Genomic DNA, 20630 nt, shown 5'->3' with positions numbered 1-20630 from the left:
AGATGTGGTTATCCTCTGCTTTTGTTTCTTTTTATCACTATATTTATTCTGAAATTTGCTTTGTGATAAGTATCTTATTTAGAAAGGGAGACATTTTTTCTAAACTGTCCTTACACTGAAACACAAGTAAAGTTACGGATTCTATGTTAGTGGAAGATGAGGATATTTCTAAATATCTACCTCAAAGGAGGTGAAGTGAGATGGTGAGCAAGTCTTTCTTCAAAGGATTGTGTTTGACAACCTGCCCAGCAGTCAAAAAGGAAACGACATAACCTAGAAAGTTCACAGACATCATACAGAGTATATGTAGCAGCTGATTGGATGACCTCTTTCACCAAAGTTTCACTGAGAAGAAAAATCCCATTTATATAATACAAAGAATACAAATGGAATAGGAAAAAAAAAGACATTTATACAAAAATTAGCTAAATAAAAATTACAGGTGTGTTCTAACTGAACTCCTAGATTCAAAACAGTCTCAATTTCAAGTCAATGCAATTTTATGTACAGATATTTTGGCTTGGCTTGGGTTTTTCTATATAGGAAAGGTGCAGAGGTCATTGAAGAAAAGTATATAAAACATGATTATATGTTTCAGTTCCTTCTGTGGTCGCTATTTCACTCCTTACAGGTTCCAGTCCTCTAAAGCTAAAGCAGAACATTGCTATTTAGGGAACCAGAACTTACCCCTCAAAGCACGTTTTTGCATCATCATTTTACCATTTTATTTTCTTACTTGCCTTAAAAACTCATGGTCTTAAAAGCAAAATAGACCAGTAAAGTCACCCTCCTTGTTGCATTTTGAATGCTCCTGAGAATACATTATTTGGTCAGTTTAGGTTCAACATTATATTTATAGTCATTAGAAAATACCCAGAATTTCAAAATGCAGAATTTGAACTGTTTCAATGACTTTTAAGCTTTCACATAAATTATGGGATACCACCAGACCTAATTTCTGGGAATGTAATGGACAGGTCCATGCATGCGGCATTTCTGCTGTTTGGCTCAGTCCCTAGTTCAGACCATAAGGTATGACTGACTAAAACAAGCAGTTCTCAGCTGAGACAGACCAACAGTCCATCTATCTCATAGTTTTGTCTCCAACAAATACAAGAAATTGTTGCAGTTGCTTTTTGCCATCCAGTTTCCCCCCTGTACACATCCAGAAGTGCCTGAAATAGTGGAACTAGGCATATTAGAGGGTGCATCCCTTTCTCTTCTGTTCAAGGGAAACTATTTAAAGACCAATATATTGTGTAACCATTTCCACAGAAATTTTCACTTCACTATCTACTGTGTAAAGGAACCTTACTAATGTTAATGAATCACAATCTCTCTTGGTATTCAAAATATAATTTTTATGCAAGAATTTTCCTAATTCCATGCTTGTGAGGCAGTGTGAGTCAGAAGCTTCCCAGGTGGAGACTGGTATTTGCAGTTAATTTGCTGCAGGTACCTATTAAATCACCTCTACATTTTCTTTTGTTTCAGTGCAGCTCAATGATTTGTGGGAAGTGAACTCAGAAAGTGACCAGAACAGCCACAGTGACTGTGTTTAAACAGTGACTGTGTTTAGTCAGTCCTTATCTGTGCTTTAAAAGGAGTTTGTAATTCATAATAATAACGAACACTATTGCTTTGACAAGATTTCCTCCTTTATATAAGCCCTAAGCAGAAGATTAGGATAATTTTTTTTAAAGAGGCCTAATGCTTGAAGTATTTTCAGTAAATATAGAAACAGATTTATTTTTTTTCTCTTGAATACAGGATGGTTTTCTATTTTACTGGCACAGAGGAGGCCTATATCTCCTAAGGGACTTAAAAGCCTTGAAGGTAGTTGCTGCCAGGGTGGGTTTGTTTGAGCATGTGTCTGGATAGAACATGTAGCAGCATCTCTCAGGATGTATGGTATTAGGAAATTAAGTTTTTTTAAATTCAAATAGGAAGGAAAGAATTTTTTAAATAATACTTTACAGTAGACAAACTCAACTGTTGTGGGCTGAACTCTTGAGTCAATAAGTCTTATCCATTGGAATAACTATAATTGTTTTATTTTTTGTCCTTTACTGCTTTATACTACTTTTTGAGTTAAAGTCAGCTATTTGCAGTAATGGGTCAGAGATGTCTAGGTAGATTTGAAGTAAAATGTCTGACAAATTCTTGCCAGATCCAAACTGAAGGTGTATGGGGGTGGTGGTGGTGATGGATGAAGCCTCAGATGACTTCCCCCTTTAATATTTATTCTAATTGCCAGTGCCCCTCTCTTGTCTAAGCTGTGGATTCTACACAACACAACACAGATGCAGTAGCCCAGAGACAGAGGTGGAGTAAACAGGGATTTGCACTAAAAGAAAATTTCCTTTCAGTAATCAAAGCAACATCTGCAGTTAGTCAAGTTCTCAAAATCCTTTTTCCAGGCTGTTTGTAGGCTCTTCTGCCATTCATGTCTTCATAAAGCAGAGGATTTTGATATTTTTCCTCATCTGCTCTGCTTCCACAAACACATGTATGTATCCAGTGTATGCCATGAAACAGGAAGGTGCAAGCCTATGGCTGCTCTTTTGCATGTAGCAACAGCAGTATTTCTATGGCCATCAAAGTTGATTTGTATTTAAATTCTCTTCATTTATAACCCCCTATAAAAAAGGAACATGTAGAGGTCAGAGTAGATGAGCAGAGGTAATATTGCTGAAAATACCATGGATTGCATGTACTGTCTTTGTACCCTACATCAATGGATTATGCCAACTGTGCCTTATTAAAAGAAGTGAAAGTAAAGAACCTGTGCATTTAGTAGGTAAAATTTTGGTGTGGACACAAATCAAATTCCTAGATTTCCCATACTTACAAAGATATTTGTATTAGGGACCTACCTCAGTTTTTAGTACAAAGAAAAACCCATCAGCAAATCCCCAAATCGTGTAGCAGATCTTTATATGCAGTTCATTTAAAGTACCCAGAGGTCTGCATAGAAAAGTTGAGTGTCTTCTTATTTGATTCATGCAGTGACCTGAAAAAATAGAGTGCTTGCAAACAAAAGAAAACAATAATTGCATTTTTGAGCAGGCATATTTTTCTGCCTGCAGAATAGCTTAAACTCTATTTCATTTTTTCTTTACATATTTCTCCCTCTGGTTTGCTCTCAGGCTTTATTGTGCTCTGCCTCTCTGCCTTTCTGAACTCATTTGAGTGGTCCAGCTTTGTATAAGCACAAAATGCTGATAATATTTTGTGATTCCTTGCAATAACAACTGTGCAGAAAAGTACCGCAAGGACACATATTCACATATTGATAAGGACTCTGCTGCCTGGAATTATTTGGCACATGTCAGGTGGAATTTGCACTTGAGCTGAAGGCCAACTTCAGGCTTCTGCACCTCTTAGGACCCACTTAAAAGTTGCTAAGAGAGTTTAAGTGGTTTGGAAGTATCTTGTTGGCTGTCTACACATGGCTAAAAATAACCCACCATGAATTATTAATGGCAGAAGACTATGGTTTTTTGCTTTACTTTTGGCATGTGTCATTTTTGCACCACCTGGCAATTTTGATCAACTGATGCAACCACACACAGACCTCAAAGGTGAAGGGGAGAAGTGGAAAAACAAAGCAGAATTGCTTTCTGTGTTCTTTTCCATCTTTGTCAGGATTTGTTCAACAAGAAGGCTTTGAACTTTACAGTTGAAATAAGCCTAGTCAAGCTCTTTTAAAAATGTTTTAGAGAAGTTATTGAGAAAATATAGTGATAGAAGCTTCAGGACAGAATAGCAGGACTTTATTCTGTTTTGAGCTGCTTCTTCATAAATGCATAAAGATGGCAAACTCTTTCCTGTGTATCTACTCTCTACATTGTGGACAAAATTAGACCTATTGCCATTACTCTATCCTCCTTTCTCAGTTCATGGTCAGAAAATTTGTGGTTTGGTGTATCAGGTGAAACTATTCACACAGAATATTTGATCCTGCAGTCATCGGCATGGGGCAAAAGAAGAATTGGCTGGAGTAACACATCGAGCTTCTGGAAATGATGTCCATTTGGCTCTGCTTTGTCTTTGAGCACCTTCTGTGTTGGCAGCATCTCTGCTCCTTCAATGAAATAGTACACCAGAAGGAAGACTGAAAAGTGACTTAAATCACAACTGCAGATGTAAACACCATTTCTTCTTCTGCTCTGTCTCTTCTTCCCCAGGGAACTGAGTTGCTGCCAGAAATTAAAGGCAGATAGTAGTTTCTTGGTTGATGTAAACTGGTGCAGTCAGTGTTTGAACGAATCATCCGTTTTCCTTCATCCTGCAGGAACAGCACTCTTGCTGGCTAACACTGCCTGTTTGTATTATTTTTTGATCCCCTAAGAGTTCTCAGGAGATTCTTGTGGATTCTCTCAGAGCTGAGAATCTTTGGGTTAGAAATGTCTATTTACTATTTCTAGCTTGCTGTTATTTCTACTTGTACCTAAAACTGAAGCTGCCCTGTGTTAAATTCTGTCCCATGCAGCCTTCTTTTCTCAAAGAACTTTCGAGGTTAAATTTTACGTCTGCATGGCTCTTGGGGAAAGGTAGTAGTGTAGCCTTTCTCTAAATGAGGACCAAATCAGAGCAAAGTGACAAAAAAAGTTTGCTCTCGGTCAGAATCAAGACCTGGGGAAGACTCACATTCTCACTGCTACAAAGAAATTCTTTAATCCTATAATCCTTTCTTCAATCCTTTTAATCCTCAGATGTATACATTCTTTGGATATGTGCTTGACCAGCAACACTATAAAGAGACAACAGGACTCTCTCACTGAAAATAGTTATTATCATAGAGTTACTGGAATCTTGAGTGACAATTAGCAGAAAATAAATAGCAGAACCAAACAAAAGCAAATGAGGTAAAAAAATCTGCTAATGGTCTGTACCGTTGGTAAACTCTTCTCTCCTGCTGCCTCTGGTGTTTCTTTCCTCTCTGTACTCAGAAAATCACTGGGTTTGCTGGTGTCCAGACAACCAGTGTATGGATGTTTTTGTTTTGCTATAAGGAAGTTACAGTTGCAGCTATACCTTTAGTGTTTAATATAACTGGGTTTTTTTCTGATGATATGTAGGTGCACAAGTTGTTTCCTGTATGAAGTGCTGTGTCATATCTGGTGCTGTGAGATTATTGCACTTTCTCCACCTGTGCATACAGAAAAGTGTAATTGGATCACTGGGAAAAGATAACAAATCCAGATCCCCAGGCTCTTGTCAGGCACTGTTGATGCTGAGATATACTGTTGATAAATAATTCAGCTATTTAGCTGAACAGGAATTTCAGTGGCTTAGCTGCACATCATCTTATTATCTTTCTCCTTTTCTGATAACTGGCTATCTGATGGCAATGATTTAAGAATTTTGTTTGATAACCTTCTATTTGCCTGTTATAGGGACTGTCGCATAAGCAAGATTTCTTCTATATGTGGGGAACATCTTTTGTTCACTGCCCCCATAAGTGACTATACCATACATGACAGGTTCTCTGAAGCAGAAGTTAAGAGTGCAAACAACTTTAATAATCTTTCTTGATAGCTCCTAAGAAGTGTTTATGGAGTAGTTCTTAGAGCTGTGAAGGAGCAGCATGCTAAGTGATATTAAAATAGGAAGGAGAGACCTCCATCTGCCTTTGTTGGAAAGATGAACATATGATGACACTTTCAACTTTATTTGTATTGAGGTGTCTGAGAAGTTGAGGGGCAGCTCCTTCCATATTTTCTTTCCAGGCCATATGCTCCAAATATGGAAGACAAGAATATGACATGTCACACTCATTTGTCTGAGATCCTGAAGGAATGTTACCCCACGAGGTGAAGGGATGCCATAGAGGATCTCATCAATGATGTAGCACCATGCAACACATTTAAAATGTGTCAAAATGTTGTCTCCAAAGCAGCAATGCTTTGCTGCTTAGGTCACTAAAAGCAGCTTTCTCAAATTCTCCACAGATGTTTTGCCAGGCTGCCCACATATCTCTAGATAAAAGCAAACTGTTTGCTTCATAGTGTAGAATAATTTATAGGTAGGGGCCAATTTGTTTGCAAAGAAACAGCGTGTTGCCATCAGTTTTTCTCAGTACAAAATGCATTATGCTAACCGCAGCACAGAATGTATGTGGTCCAGAAGGGGAATTACTTGAATTAGTTTAGTATTAATAGTTTTTCTCAAACAGTCCTGTCCAGTTTTATCAAGGAAAGCTATAAGCCCTCTGGAAAATGGTCAAGAAGGCAAACAAAGATTATCTTTCCATTTCTTTCACTGTGTTAAGTGCAGCTGTCCAGAGGCAGATAATTCCACAACAGTTTTCATGGTTTTAAATTGTGGAAGGTAAACAGTATTTTACAAATGCTTTTATAAAGTAGAATTGTGTCCAAACCTATGTTTTAGAGTAAAAAAATTCAATTTTTTATTCTTCCCCTATTTTTTTCTCTCTCTCTAATCACAAAGGACCAGAAAACATTGGACCTCAGGCACATTTCCTATTGAAAACATTATCACAACTGACAAAACTACATGCAGGTTTTTGGCTTCAGTGAAATAATATATTTTAATGAAAATGTATTTTGTTGAAATGTTCAGGATAGCTCCTCATGTGAGATTCTTTTCATCTGCCATTTCCAATTTTCTCAAACCAACTTCACATCATCACATGGTACATTGGTGAGTTCTGGAGTCCTAGATGAGATCCATCAAAATTATTTCAACTAAGATATAAGAACAGCTTTTGGGGATGAAAGACTAGGGAATTAATTTACTGCCATACTAAATAGATCATTCTCACTGTTTGACAAATTTGTTAAGTTTTGAGCACTGCAGCATTAGACTGGTGAAAAATTAAAGTAGGCCTTGGGGCAAGGTTAATAAAGACGCCAATAACCTTTTGCTAGTAGGTGCAATACTCCATTGAATATGAGTCCTGAAGGTGATCATCTGTTCCTCTTTGCCCACTGGAGTGAAAATATCATGATGGTCACCATCTGGAGTAGTTTTTCAGCAATCAGCAATTCTATAATGAAAGCAGGGATATTTCTCTATAAAAATATGCTTGGGCTGTCAATGACTTTTGGCTGCCTTAAAGTCCTACACAACTGAGAAGCTCACATTGGTTAAAAACCTGGAATTCTGCACCTTTTCTTCTTCCTTGTGTTCTGTGAGGGAGTCCTGTCTGCTCATGTACAGGCAATTAAAGATTTTGCTTTTTAATTTGCCATGTGTATCCTCATTAACTTTTACTCTAACAGCTCCAATTAGTTGTAATACTAGGCTTAGATGTTTCTTACATTAGAGTTCAGGACTCCACAGGCAGGATATTCTTGGTGGCAATTTTCCATTTCGGGAACTCCTAAAATTAAATTATCAATAGAAATAGGTCCTTACAAGATTAATTCATGCAGACAGTCATTCAGATAAGACTGGATGGTATTGCAAACCAAAACATGAATTTTAATAGATATCTTTTCCGCTAGACCTTCTACAGTATTTCATTGATGGGTTTTATTACTAAAAATAGACTTATTTTAACAACTACTTAATAACAAAATTTGTATTTACCTATGTTTGTGCGAGCAAGGACTCTTTTTTTTTTTGCCACTGGCTGCAAACAACAGTTGTTTCTGGGCTCAGAAGTTTATTTGTTTTCACAGATGAGGTAGTCTTGATGAAGCTGTTCAATGTCATTTTCAGAATAACTTCCTTCTATTACAATTCAGTAACTGTTAAACACAGGAATGAAGATAAGATTAGTCTAGGCAGTCTCCACACCCGAACTTTGGCACTTCAGCACCCATTTATGGAGAAGTGTGAGGAGCTGAGCAGGGTGTGTCGTGCAGCTCAGTGCCTGGCAGGATGACTGGCAGCCTTGAATTCATGGCCCCACCTGAGGTATTAATGCTATTGATCTTGCAGCTATTTCAGCTCTGCTTCCTGGAGTACAGCACTCACTCTAGTGATTATGTCTTGTAGGAGGTTCTCTCTCTTGACCTGTTACTGGTTCCTATTACTGCAATGAAAAAATCTGTTCTACCTGAGCTTTCTCCCCCACAAAACCTATTTTCCATTATTTGTTCTCTTTTGTCTCCCTCCCTCTTACATGCCTCTTCATGCCAATTTCACTCTGCAGTAACCCACAAGTAAAGAAGTCTTGAACCATGAAGGTGGGAATAATGCTTTTATAAGAATACATGAACATTAATTTTCCCAGTAACCAAGTCCAATACAACTCAGTTTTTCAGATGTGTAACAGAGATGCCATCAAACAAGTCAGCAGTCACAGACAATTTTGAAGAAGGATGTGCATGTGTGTGAGGACAGACAAAGTGGGAAGAAAACAAGTCCCACATTTATTTATTTATTTGTTTATTCATGAGAAAGTTTCCTGCTGGCTTAGCTCCCTCTCCTGGCAGTGAGGAATTGAGCTGTATCAGAGTCCTGTTGAGCCTGTACACTACCCAAATTTCCAAAGACCAAGCTCTTGTTCACTGTAATAGCATGCCTTTTAAAATGGGATTTCCTGAAACCTGCATCCTTCTGGGCAATGTGTCTGCATAATAATTTGCAGGAATGTAGCTAGAAAGAGAAAAAAGGCTTGGAGGACGGGAAGATTACAGAAGAACCAGAAAGAGAAGGGTGGGAAAAAATGTCTTTACACCAGTTGTTGCAAGATGTACCACTCTCTAATTTTTCTCCTGTCTCCACCAAGGCAGGTCCAAATCAATTTCACTTGCATCCTCAGGCTGCCTGATATGAGGTTTTGAGAATAATTATAAATGCAAATTGACAAGTAAAACCAGAAACATCCTGATCAGAGTAGAAGAAAGCACAAGAGTTCAGATGTGTACATTTGCTGAATCATTTTGCTAACAATATTGCAAAGACAGTAATGTCTTTCTCTGCCAAAATCTGTTCATATAGACTTCATTTGTTGGTAACAATCTACAGAGACACTATAAGATTTCCTTCATATACTAGCTACTCAACATTATCCTGTCATCAATACTTATTTTAGAAGAGGGCACCAAGGATGTTTTCTTCCTCTCTATCTCTTTTTCTTTGCCTCATTTTCTTCCTCCTTACCTCTTACATAATACACACTCATAGCTGTGAAGCAGCCAGTACAGCAGGCATGCAAAAAGGCTTCCTATAAAAGCATTTTGATTCCTTTGGGTCATTTTCCCTATGCCTTTGATGCAGAGATTATAGACTCTTATTAAAATATGAGCACATAGTTCAAACCCAAGACACTCATAGAGAAGTATATACAGCAAACTATCACCCAAGGCTCCTAATCACTTAAAAAAAAAAACCAAAAAAAACCCACGAAAACCAAAAAACCAAAACACCAGGATATTCACTAATGTGTGCATTCACAGATGTGATCTATACTTGTATGGAAAAAGGATATATGTCAGGTGTTATTCTGTAATTTTTCTTGTTACTACTTGATAGATACACAGGGACATTTTTCTTACGAACAAGGAGCTCCGTACTAGATTTCCTATGAAAGGAATTAGATTTGTTTTCTGTTTGTCATTCAATTCCAGACATAATAGCCTTGTACTTACTGTGTATTATAATTATGTAGAGTAAGATTATATGACTTGATTATAACCCTGGTCTGCAGTACAGCCAAGAAAATTTATGCCAAATGGTTTAGTGCGAAGTAAGAGTCCCTGACTGGTAATAGTGAAAAGAGTAAGTATGACTGTTTGGTTTTGGCTTTGCTTGCCTTTCAATTTATGTTGCATGGCACTCAGGTCCAGATAAACAGATGAACTGCTGGGAGAAGTGATGCTAACTTGTTAGGCTATCAGAGAAAAAAAGGCCTTGGATTCCTTTGACCTATTTTTTATTATTTTCAGTATTCCTTAAAGGAAAGAATAGCCAAGCATTCTTAATTTTATTACCTCTGAAAAATTTGTAGCTTTAATGTAAACCATGATTAGGCTAATGAAGACAGACAACCTGGCTTTAGGATCACCTCAGAACTCTGTGCTTATAGGTAACCAGTGTTGCCATAGGTAACATTCCTATGCAGGCTTGGTTCCACGTGTTATCTTCTCCCTTTATTCTCTGTTATCTTCCCTGAATTTCACTAAGTTCTCAGGTAGCCATAGAGACTGGAAGACTGCAGAATGAAAAATGGGAAAGATGACTCTAAGGGCAGCTTTGGAGATTCTTTAGACAGTGTAGGGAGAGCCACTGAGGCAGTAGACCAGTCAGTGAGGTAGGAAAAAGTTCCTTAAGCTGACTACTAGTGAGATGATTTTTTTTCCCCTTAGATGCCACAAATTTATAATTCAACATCAATTTCAGTAATATATTAATTATTGCATGGCTGTGCAGTGTGCAAAGGCTGGAAGTTGTATGGAGGATTCTGACCAGTAAAGGTATGACTAGTAAAGAAGTTTCACCTTTCCAACTTGCAGCCAGATATTTCAACCTTTAAAATATCTTTAACCAAAACACCTTATATTTTATCCAGTACATAAAGCAAGAATTTTTCTTTTCCAGCTAGCATCAGTCAAAAGGGAATTTAAACAAGGCAGGTTTGAAAAAAGACAGTGAGATAAAAATGTTGATCAGAAATGCATTGTAAGGCTGTAATTCCTGCAGTAAGGCAGGAAATATCTTACACACTGGGAAAATACAATTTGTGTCTAAGGAGGATATAGTAGAAATAATAGAAATCAAGTGTACAGGGGAGGAAATAGAAACAAAAATTACCAAATTGTTGATGGAGAAATGTGTTATTATTGAGGCATTTGCTGGATAATTTCTTAAATTTTAAGTTGATTGTGACGCTTGCCTTCTTCTCGACCTAGACTGGTTCATAGAACTTTCTCATTTCAAATAAGCAAAGTTATTGCCCCCTATAGCTTGTCAGTCATATCCCAAGATTTAAAATCACGATAGCTAAGGAATGCCTTTAATTCCTCCATTTCCAAATTTCTACTACTGAAAAAATCAGTAAATTTGCAGAGAGACTCAATTTAGTATTTGCAGTCATATTGAAAACAGAGCTTGCTTTAGGAAGCCAGCATGCCAGGAATGGTGGGGAGAGGGGAAGCTGAGTGACTCTACCTGCCTTCAGTTTTGGCAGTTTACTGAAGAAAAAAACTGTTTATACTTTTCTAGCCTTTTGGAGTTTAACTTCAAAATGCTATTTTCTTTTAAATCAAGTAGATTTCCAACTCTTCGATCTTTTTAATGTCTTTGAGGTAGAGATTTCTGACACACAGAACTCCCTTTTGCATTAGGGTCCCTGAGATATGCCGAAAAGTACAGCAACTATGAGCCCTATTTTAAGTTAGTATTAAGCAGTTGTAAAAGACTACCAAAGAAAAACCCTTCCCAAAAAAGTCATTTAAATACATCCAGTTTTATCCTTACTTCCTCATTCTTTACCTCTGCCACACCAGAGTCAACCATGAGGTCATAAATATCTAGTTAGATGTGTCCTTGTACTCTTGCTTAGTTCCATCAAGAGTAGTCCCAAATACATATAATCTGTACTGGTTTTTTTGTATCACTTTATTTAGGACTGATATCTAGAGTTTAGGATACTGGCATTAATAAGAGGACTACCTTTCTTTCCATCATGACGGAAGAAAACAGGAAAGTTTTAACAGATTTCTAATAGCAAATCCATGTAACAAAAAAAGGAGAGAAACACTAGAATCTGCCTAAGTTACTGTCCAATCAAAGCTCTTTTTCTCGTAATATCTAATGAGAAATGCTGTGTGCTTGACCTAATATGTTTGAACCATTACTGAAATCTTTAATTCAGGTGCTACGTCTACTTAGGTGAGAAGTACACTGTACAGAGTACTAGAATGTGGTGAATGCATAAATCAGTTTTAATGTGACAGTCCCTTCTTAGGACATTCCCAGCAAACCAGGAACTGCAGCTGCCTGTGGCTGCATGTTCTCAGCTGGGCTTTCCATTGTACCCGGGAGTGAAATAAAACTTAATCAGTAACTGGGCTTGGACTCGGCAGCGAGGTTAGTGCAGGGTATTGGATCTGTGAGGAAGTGCAGGCTGTCTCTCTCTGACAGTGACAGGAAAGTGAGAGAACATCTGTTATTACTCTCTGCGGTCCTGAGCATCTCGGAGGACGCTCTGCATATCCATTCTCATTTTAAAAGAGAGTGTCATGACGGATCAGAGCACTGAGATCTAGACGGGAGCCAGGCCGCATTAAAGGCGGATAAACTGTCACACTTGGGCTCATGTTAGAGTGTAATCCTGTTAAGAGTTTCTCTACAGTATCACGTCATCTGGCATAATTGAAAAGAAATCAGTCTTGACTGAAATATGCCTGTGCGAGAGAAAACCACGAACAGTGGGGTACCTAATCTTACTGTTTCTATAAAAGAACAATACATTATAGGCTGTATCACAGTATTACATTTACATATCTTTAAAATTTGTATTCATAGGGATAAACAGAATTTTTCAGGGTCTCACTTTTTTATCTCCAGCTGTTTTTACCTTGAATGTGATACCTGATGATGCCCTAAATAAATACAATAATCTGCAAGTGCAAGGTTGAAGGGTTATAACAGTTTAACTCCTAAGGATGCTTTCTACACTACCAGTCCATGGGATTCCCAAAAGTAGCGTGAGGGACATGTTGTAAACTGCCCAGCTGTATCAGACTAACAAGGTTTTATGTACTAAAAGTAAGTTTCTTTCTGAATAACCTGGATGTTCTTAATTTGTTTAAATAAATATAATAATAATAAAAAATAAAAAAATCAACTGCCATTAAGAAACAAGATTTTTGTTCACTAAAATTCTATTTTCTTGAAATCCTAGCCTGTGCTTTGATCTGGATAAACAAAACCTGGAAAATTACTGTGCTTATGTCTCTGTAATTGAAGACCCTGAGATCTGCACATGCTTTGTACTTGCCAAGGCTGATATCCTTCATTAGGTCCAACTATGCATTTAGAGGGGAGGATGGGGTGAAAATCATTCCAAACAACATATAACAAGACAAAGCATCACACAACAAAGTACCTTTCATTGCATGCTTTAGAGAGAGGAAATGTTGTGTTATAGATCTGAATAATAAATAGTAGCTGTGAACAGGAAACATATGCTTACAAGCTGAAGATACACATTAAGGAACTCACCTATACCAAAGTTAACACATTTGTTTATGTAACCAATCACAGATAACTGTGTAGCAAAATTAAAAGCCATATCTAACCTTTATGGTTTCAAAGGAGCTGTTCTGCAAAACTGCCATAGTTTGAGCTGATCTCCTGAAACAATAACTTAGCAGATGTGAGCCTGTTTCATTTAGTGGAAAGCAAGTTGTGGAATCTATTGACAGCATAGTTCACATCAGAACCAATATCAAGATGATAGTTTTAGCAAGCACATGTCTTACAGCTGGGTATCTTACATTCGTGGACTACCATATTTGTTTAAAAGACTCTTCTTCTAATTCACTAGAGCAAGACAAAATAATCTGGCAGTGTGCATTAATTTGGACAATATATGTAATGGTATTACAGAAATAGAAGCAGAATATTCCAGAGTCTGGTAGAAAATGAAAAAAACGTAGAATATGATTAAATCATACAGCCTGTCAGGCATCAGTGAATAGTAGTCATTGAAGTCGGTGGTTCTGCAAAAGAAAAATAATTACCTGAGCAAAAATTTCCAGTTAAATGGCTTAGGTTTTTGGGTTGTTTTTAGTTCTAAAATTTTAAGCAGATTGTGAGAGGACTAAGACTGGAGGTATAGTATGCAAATGAAAGTAATAGATCTAGCCTTCACTGAAGTCACTGAAAGTCCTTCAGTCATTGCAATGACTTTGCATCAAATCTATTTCAAGACTATTTAGCAGTAATATTAAGCTAATGTTTAATATTAATGCCTTTTTTTCCCTTTTTTTTTACCCCGAAATCCATAAAGAGCTCAGACTTAGAATAGTCTTCTAATGGTCCTAATTTTCCCTATTAACCGTTTCGTGCTATTAAGCTTTTTCTTTTCTCTTTCCTTCTACAGGCAGACCAGATCTGGCAGATAGCGGATATGAGGACTTTGCTGACTTCAGAAAGCTGACAGAAGCCAACAGACTTCAGTGAAATACACCTCCAAGCACAGAGACTTTTGGTAGCTTTAAAGTAACCTGTGGGTCATTTGCAAAGACATGGCTACTGGTTCTTTCAGCACACATGGAGGAAGGCAACAAACATTGTAACCCTGGCTAATAAGACTGTGTTTTCCTTATCAGAAGTAGGAGGCAGGCCAATTATAAAAGGATTATTTTATGCTTAGCCTCCAAAACTTTAACTCTGGCCTGAACACTGGACATAAATAGAAGCCAATTTTAATGACCTGAGATTTTGTTACCTGTGTTACCTATTATTGTTATCAGTTCTTAAACACTTTGGTACTTTATTTCTTTAAATCAGAAATGGGTTTGTGGACTAAAATGTGGCCCACAGATTGGGCTCTTCTCATGAAATCATGGCTTATCTTTTCCCTGGGGCTCTACATGCAGGTCTCCAAAACTCTGGCCTGCCCAAAAGTTTGCCGCTGTGACCGAAACTTTGTCTACTGTAATGAACGAAGCTTGACCTCAGTGCCTCTTGGGATACCGGAGGGTGTAACCGTCCTCTACCTCCATAATAACCAAATTAATAATGCTGGATTTCCTGCAGAGTTGCACAATGTCCAGTCTGTGCACACAGTCTACCTGTATGGCAATCAATTGGATGAATTCCCCATGAACCTGCCCAAGAATGTCAGGGTTCTCCACCTGCAGGAAAACAACATTCAGACCATTTCACGTGCTGCTCTTGCTCAGCTTTTGAAGCTGGAAGAACTGCACCTGGATGACAACTCCATCTCCACTGTTGGCGTTGAGGATGGGGCATTCCAGGAAGCCATCAGCCTCAAGCTTCTGTTCTTGTCCAAGAATCACTTAAGCAGTGTGCCAGTAGGCCTTCCACTGGACTTACAAGAACTTCGCGTAGACGAAAACCGAATTGCCGTCATTTCAGACCTGGCCTTCCAGAATCTTACAAGTCTGGAGCGTCTGATCTTGGATGGCAATCTGCTCACTAATAAAGGCATAGCTGAAGGCACTTTTAGCCACCTCTCCAAGCTCAAGGAATTCTCAATAGTTCGGAATTCACTGACTCACCCTCCTCCCGATCTTCCAGGTACACATCTGCTAAGACTTTACTTGCAGGACAACCAGATTACCCATATACCACTTACAGCCTTTTCAAACCTCCACAAACTGGAACGTCTTGATATTTCCAACAATCAACTTCGGATGTTGGCAAAGGGAGTATTTGATAATCTCCATAGTTTGAGACAACTCACTGTAAGGAATAATCCCTGGTTGTGTGACTGCAGCATTAAGTGGGTCACTGAATGGCTCAAATTTATTCCTTCTTCCATCAACGTCCGTGGTTTTATGTGCCAGGGACCAGAGCAGGTCCGAGGTATGGCAGTCAGGGAGCTCAATATGAATATGTTGTCATGCCCCACCACCACTCCTGGTCTGCCACCTATCATCACCCCAGTCCCAGCTACAACCATGCCAACTACTTTAGTTCCCAGCCCATCATTTCCTTCCTCAAGTAGTAAATATATTCCTCTCACTCCCATCATAGCCACACTCCCCACTGTGCCTGACAGGGAGGACAGAGAAAGGGTGACACCTCCTTTGTCTGATTGGATTCAGCTCTCCATCCACTTTGTGAATGACACTTGTATCCAAGTCAACTGGATGTCACTTTTTACCGTGATGGCATATAAACTCACATGGGTTAAAATGGGCCATAGTCTGGTAGGAGGAATTGTTCATGAACGAATAATTAGTGGTGAGAAGCAGCAATCGAGCTTGGTAAATCTGGAGCCCAAATCCACTTACCGGATTTGTTTGGTTCCACTGGATACTTATAACAACTACCGGACTGGAGAAGAAACTGTCTGTTCAGAAGCCACAACCAAGGCTTCCTTTTTCAATGGCAGCAACATCCCTTCCAGCCATGAGCAGACAACTTCTCAGAACCTAGGCTCCCCATTTCTGCTGGCAGGGTTGATTGGGGGTGCAGTGATATTTGTCCTCGTGGTCTTGCTCAGCATTTTTTGCTGGCACATGCACAAAAAAGGTCGTTACACCTCCCAGAAGTGGAAATATAACCGGGGCCGTCGGAAAGACGACTACTGTGAGGCAGGGACCAAGAAGGACAACTCCATCCTGGAGATGACGGAAACCAGCTTCCAGATTGTCTCCTTAAATAATGATCAGCTCCTTAAAGGAGATTTCAGACTGCAGCCCATTTATACCCCAAACGGGGGCATTAACTACACAGACTGCCACATCCCCAACAACATGCGATACTGCAACAGCAACGTCTCAGACCTGGAGCACTGTCATACGTGATAGTGAGGGACCATGGGGGTCTCTAGGACAAGGAGAAAAAACTCTAGAAAAAATAAGCCCCCCAAGAATAATGAAAAAAATTACATTTGATAAATGTTACACAGATGCATTTATGCATTTGAATACTCTGTAATTTATACGGTGTACTATATAATGGGATTTAAAAAAAAAAGTGCTATCTTTTCTATTTCAAGTTAATTGCAAATGGTTTTGTAACTCTTTGCTTTTTAAATCTTTAAAAACTATTGCTGAGTACTGTACAGGGTTGTACAATAAGAACCCAATGTCATGGCAAAGGAAAGAATGACTCATTCTTCAAACATTAACCACTTTGCTGTCGAAGCAGTCTGAGGGATGTTAAGTTTCTAGGTGGCCTGTAATACAGGAAAATAAGTGCATATTAAAGCAGGGTTACTAGGAACAGATAAAAGCAATTCAGATAAAATGGGCACAACCCTTCTGACTTGAACCCAGCAGTTGCTGTTGGGCTTCAAACAATTGGAAATATATCCCTCCCTCTTTATCAGGTCTGCACTTCTCACCTCCAACTGAAAGCTGGAGTTCTGAGTGCTGCCAAAAAAGCTACTCTCTTGTTTGATTAGCTTCTTTCAATCTATTTGGAATAGGAAACGTGGAAAGAACTCAGTGTCAAAATGACCTTGATTCCTATTTGCAAAAGTTGCCCCAAAAATGTCCCCAATACTACCAATACTATATACTTTATCTCAGAAACTGTTTGCGCTTTTCAGTAGGATTAAGAAGCTTTAGGCATTCTCTGACCCTTCTCAGTGGGAGGTGAAGGTTATGTAACAGTACATAACAGAGAGCTGTCATTAAGTTGCACCTCTCAATAGAGCATCATTTGTTGGCAGCATGTTCAGGTAAGGCCAGAATGAGGGAAGTTCTGAGTGCTCCCAGCTCTGCAGTATTCATGTATGTGTTCATGTAATTTGAAATCTAAAAGTGCATATTGCTGAAAATGTGGTGCAAAATATAATGGCAATGCAAAGGTTTTTCTAATAATTTGTATGGTTCAAGCCTTGTTTGACTTAGGGGACTGAGTTATGTTCAGTATGGAGAAATAGGAGAAAAAAAAGACAAAAAGAAAAAACAAACAAGAAATATATTGTAAAAACTTATTTAGTACTGGGAAGACCTTGAGGGCTATTATAAACTGAAATATCTTCAATGGGGAAAATCATGTACAAATCTTTGTGGGTTTTGTTTGTTTGTTTGTTTTGCTTTTTTTTCCTTCCCAATTAAAGTATACAGAGACTGACATTAGCTAAGCATTTGATTGACTGGGGAATTTTGAGAACACAGGTACACAGTGTCCCTCTGAATTACCCTTCTTTTACCTTAAGCATTTTCAAGTTTTCCGTAATGATTTCTGCTCCACAAGCAGAAACTGCATTTAGAATTTGTTTTTTTATACCCTCAGATTCTTCTCAGTCCTTGAGCTTTACATGCACCATGCAAAACATCGTGCTTGTTGTTAAAACCATAATGCAGCTCTCAAAATTATGTAATATTTCAGCCACTCTGCAAACTCAGTGACTGCCAAGAACTGTGGTGAAATCTAATTATTTGGGAGTTTTTCAGTTTGCTTTTTTATATTTGGGGGTTTTTCAGTTTGCTTTTTTAATGTAGCTATTTTTCTCCTGAGTTTGGAGACAAGCTAAAGCTACATCACATCATGAAAAAAAAAAAAAAAGAAAAAGAAAAAATATAGACAAAACTTCCCAGAAGTAGTAGGGAACCAAAGAGAGAAAGTTTTACAGTGATCACCAAGCAATAGAGAGAAAGTTGCTGCATGTGGATTCGAAGTAAAGGCTGAAGCACCTTCACAGTGGAATGCTTAGATTTGTCACTTTATGAAGCTCCTTATGCTGGAAAAAAAAGTTTTAATCCTTTCCTTCAGTCATTTTACTCAACCCATTCTTGGAACTCAGCAGTCTATGAGCATGTATTTTCTGTAATTCAGATCACATGATAACACTAATTGTCTGCAATGACAAAATGAACCCAGTTATGATTGATGGCAAAGTACCATTTTGTAAGGAACCACTTCCTCCCAGCAACACCTTTTAAAATAACATTTTGAAATTCCAGTCTATATTCTATATATTGGCTATTTTCTCCAGCTATAGTGGGTATTCTAAGCAACTTGTGTGGCTGCTGTCATAGTTATGTCACTAAAATTTGTCTGATTAAAAGTTTACCATATGATTTCAAATAGCATAATTCTAGATAGAAATATCTATGCAAAGTGGTGAGGTTTTTTCTGTCATCTATTTACTGATGATAAGGTTTATACTTTTGGGCTTTGGTTTTTTGTTTTGGTGGGGTTTTTTTGGTTTTTTTTTTTAATTTGTTTTGTTTAACATATTTTAGATGCCGCAGCTCAAAAGACAAGCAGCAAACAGTTGTGCTTCTGCACACTTCTGTTGAATGCTGGAGTTTGCTTGAAGTTAAGCAGAGCCAGTGATTCCCATTGGGTGTGGTCATAGTATTTAATTTCAGTGAAATAACTAGTTGTACATTTGGTTTCAAAAGGCCTCCTTTGAAAGTACAAGCTGATTAGTATTTACTGATGCAGGAGGAATCTTCTGTTCTAAACCTCAGTTTACTATAGGCACCTTATTTATAGCAATATTCAGGGAGTTTGGCCTGTACTGCAGGTGGATGATCCACAAGCCCAGCCTCATGACAACAAATCTGGTTACTTATAGAATAGGGTGAAAAGAGAAGGCATTCACAAACTGATCATTTTGCTCTTGAATGATGAAACATATATATGTATGTATATATATATATCTATATATATATATATATGTTGGCTATGACTCACTTACCTAGATCAAAAATCACAGTGATATTAAAGATAGCCTACTTTATGTTTCTCTTCAGTATGAAAAAAAAATCACTTTGTATGTGATACCAACAAAAGTTTCTTTACTTTAAAGGCTCTTCTGAAAAAACATTGCTAGGGCCTTATACCAAAATTTGTGGATAGAGCTGGGAATATTATCTAAAAAAGTTCAGAGTTATAGTCAACTGAAAGGTCATATCTGTAATTTGAAGAATGTTTCTCCCTATTTAATTGTTCCTTAGCTCCAAAAGGGTTAATGTATTTCAACCTACAGCAGAATTTGGGACTGCTCAAAGTGTCAGCCACACACACATCTGAATTTTCATTTCAGTTCTCACCTAGATAAGCACTTAGCAAGCAAACTTCACTAGGTAAAGTATGTAGAAAAAAATCAGTTAAAAATGGACAACAATCTCTTGGCAATATAAAGTTTAAGACTAGTGGCTTTTTCCTTGGGCTTTTTAAAACTTGGTTGATCTTCACTTAGGGCAGGTATCCGACCACATATAATAACTGAAGGCTATAGAGCAGAAGGGCCAAATCTGAATATGTGCAACTCACTCAAAATGTTCACTTTTAAGTCCTGATTTGATCAAGTTCGTTGGATCTAGGGACAATTTTTTTTCAGTTAAAATCTCACCCATCTTATGTTGTATACTGCTAATAGTTGACACAGACATGCAGAAAGATTGGCGTAGAATAAAATACGCATTTGAGTGAAATTGTGTTAAAGAATTATCACGACACTGCTGTTCCTAGTACTTGGCTTCCTTCTGAAAACGTATATATTTACAAACAGGTTCTTATTTTCATGGATTCTGTCACTTTAATAAGTGCTACTTGCATGTGGCTTGCTGGCAGAAACAAACACCAGATTAATGCATGGACTTTGTGTTAACAGGTTCTTATTGGAACATTATTACTGAATTTCTTTATAAGAATATTTAGGGAATAAGCTACTTTGATCTGGAAAGATACCAGCAGTTTTCCATGTAACCCAATAAAGGACTACAGTGAATATCATGAAAAACTAAAAAATTAAGTAGCATATGAAATTTGCTACTAGAGTAATTCAACTATCTTTTTCTCAGAAGAAGTTTCATTTTTTCATGAGAACAAGTTTCTCCCTCTGAAAAATTTATTAATTTAAATTTTGCAAACAGAAAAACTTTATGCATAGTGATATTATTGTTTTAAGGGTCTACATAAGGCACTTTATTAAAGGCATTGAAGTGAAAGTTCAGTCTCAGCTTTTGACAGTAAAGTGGTTAATTCCCATTGAATTCTACATTTATAGTACTTCTTCACCTTAAATTTAACATGGAGATATT

General features: G+C 37.7%; 1 protein-coding gene across 7 annotated transcripts in view; it reads left to right on the top strand.

Annotated features, from left to right (window-relative positions):
- The window catches only part of FLRT2 (fibronectin leucine rich transmembrane protein 2), a 59926-nt gene extending 41727 nt beyond the window's left edge, over nucleotides 1–18199 (top strand). For all 7 annotated transcript variants that reach the window (XM_074542520.1, XM_074542519.1, XM_074542522.1 and 4 more), the window contains one exon: nucleotides 14030–18199. In XM_074542520.1, coding sequence (XP_074398621.1) covers nucleotides 14442–16427 — 1986 coding nt within the window. In that variant the 5' untranslated portion in view covers nucleotides 14030–14441 and the 3' untranslated portion in view covers nucleotides 16428–18199. The remainder of the gene's footprint in view (nucleotides 1–14029) is intronic.
- Nucleotides 18200–20630: the final 2431 nt, after the last annotated feature.

This window comes from Zonotrichia albicollis, chromosome 6 (assembly GCF_047830755.1).
Source record: "Zonotrichia albicollis isolate bZonAlb1 chromosome 6, bZonAlb1.hap1, whole genome shotgun sequence".
Lineage (NCBI taxonomy): Eukaryota > Metazoa > Chordata > Aves > Passeriformes > Passerellidae > Zonotrichia > Zonotrichia albicollis.
This window is presented reverse-complemented; position numbering and strand designations above follow the sequence as displayed.